Source organism: Metschnikowia bicuspidata (genome assembly GCF_001664035.1).
Source record: "Metschnikowia bicuspidata var. bicuspidata NRRL YB-4993 chromosome Unknown METBIscaffold_16, whole genome shotgun sequence".
In the NCBI taxonomy this organism is placed as follows: domain Eukaryota; kingdom Fungi; phylum Ascomycota; class Pichiomycetes; order Serinales; family Metschnikowiaceae; genus Metschnikowia; species Metschnikowia bicuspidata.
In genome coordinates, this window is record NW_017387746.1 from 2,060 (window position 1) to 3,572 (window position 1,513).

A 1,513-nucleotide genomic window follows, 5' to 3' on the forward strand; every position below is an offset into this window, starting at 1 on the left:
GCAAAATTTGGACAGGGGGCAGGGGCCTTAATCAGAATTTGCAGTGTTTTTGTCACTTTAAAAGTTTCAAAAGGTAATTACTTCCATCCAACTCATCAAGAGTTGCAAACAGTATGGAAATCTGATGTATGATGTCTAGACTTGGTGCTCCTTCGTATGTGAGTTTGGCGAGCCTTTAAGCATTCTTTAAAAACTGCGATATACTATTTCCAACGCATACACACTCACCTAAAAAAAGGGATGTCCATGAAGATCTTCCCTCATTCAATAAAACCTTCTGCTCTTTTGAATAGTATCTGTTTCTTCCAATTTAAACAATTATATAGAAGTATATCAATACATGCACGCAGACATACATGCTCAATCAAACCATAGCTTGAGTTCATACTTTGAGACAAACAGTGATGAGCCTTACGTCCAGAACCAAAAGCGAACAGTACAGAAATGGGCTTTTTTGTTTCCAGCAGTAAATCATGGCTTTCATCGTGCATCTATACCGGTTTTCAGGTTTTAATTATATCGTCAGAGCTTCCAACAGGGTAACTCTGTGTTTATAAACAGCGTTTATTCGAAAGTTAAGCTTAAAAGCTTGCGAAAGATAGAAGTGATTGATATTGATAGACACCAGGAAGACAGCCCAAAGAGAATCTTGGAGCTTCAGAGTGAACCATCTCGAAAATAAAGCGTGCCGACAGAAATCAACACAGCCATAGAAAACAGCCTAGAGAAGGAAGGCTAACAAAGATAACACGAACATACCCAGAACCACGGATCTCGACCCTGCCCCGCCCTCAAATGGCGAAATAGAAGAGATCAGGGTTGCAGTCATAGTACCAGAACTGGTGGTGCTGCCCAGAACGTGCCCCGGGGCATCTGTCGCGGGAGCAACTGTAGGATTTGATCCTTCACCAGTTTCACAAGTATCACAATCGATACTCACAGTCCGAGTGACAGTCAAAGTGGAAGTAGCATATGAAGCTGGGCCTTTAGAAATAGTAGTAGTAATGATGAGAGTCTCAGTTGTGTAGCTCACTTTAGCGGCTCCACTTGGGACAGGAGCAATGTTTGAAGTAGTTTCCACGGCTGGGGTGCAAGATCCTCCTTCATTGCAAGAGGCAGTTGGAACTGGGGTCTCTCCTGTAATTGTGGGGTTTGGAAGCTCTGTTGGTTCACAATCAGTGGTTGGACAGTGCAGTACGGTTGATGTGACGGTCGTCACACAGCCGGTCGCGTCGGTTGTCACACATACAACAATAGTTTTAGTGACAATGGAGTGATCGGTTTCGGTCGTGGTGTAGGTCGTAGTATATTTAGGACCCAAGGAAGCAGACGAAGAAGAATGGACAGAGGAACTTGACAAAGACGAGGGTTTTGAGGCACCTGATGAAGGCGGATACATGGAGGAGGCTGGCGACAACGACGACGCATCTGAGGCACCTGATGACAGCGGATACATTGAGGAGGCTGGCGACAACGACGACGCATCTGAGGCACCTGATGACAGCGGATACAA

At 44.9% G+C, this 1,513-nt stretch overlaps 1 protein-coding gene across 1 annotated transcript; it reads right to left on the reverse strand.

Annotated features, from left to right (window-relative positions):
* Positions 1-606: 606 nt before the first annotated feature.
* Positions 607-1,512, reverse strand: METBIDRAFT_137696 (uncharacterized protein). Its single transcript, XM_018854424.1, has one exon. The coding sequence runs from the start codon at positions 1,454-1,456 to the stop codon at positions 722-724; it is 735 nt and encodes a 244-aa protein (XP_018709232.1). The 5' UTR covers positions 1,457-1,512; the 3' UTR covers positions 607-721.
* Position 1,513: the final 1 nt, after the last annotated feature.

What these genes read in the sequence shown, in the direction of transcription:
- METBIDRAFT_137696 (XM_018854424.1), bottom strand. Translation starts at nt 1,456, where the DNA reads ATGTATCCGCTGTCATCAGGTGCCTCAGATGCGTCGTCGTTGTCGCCA.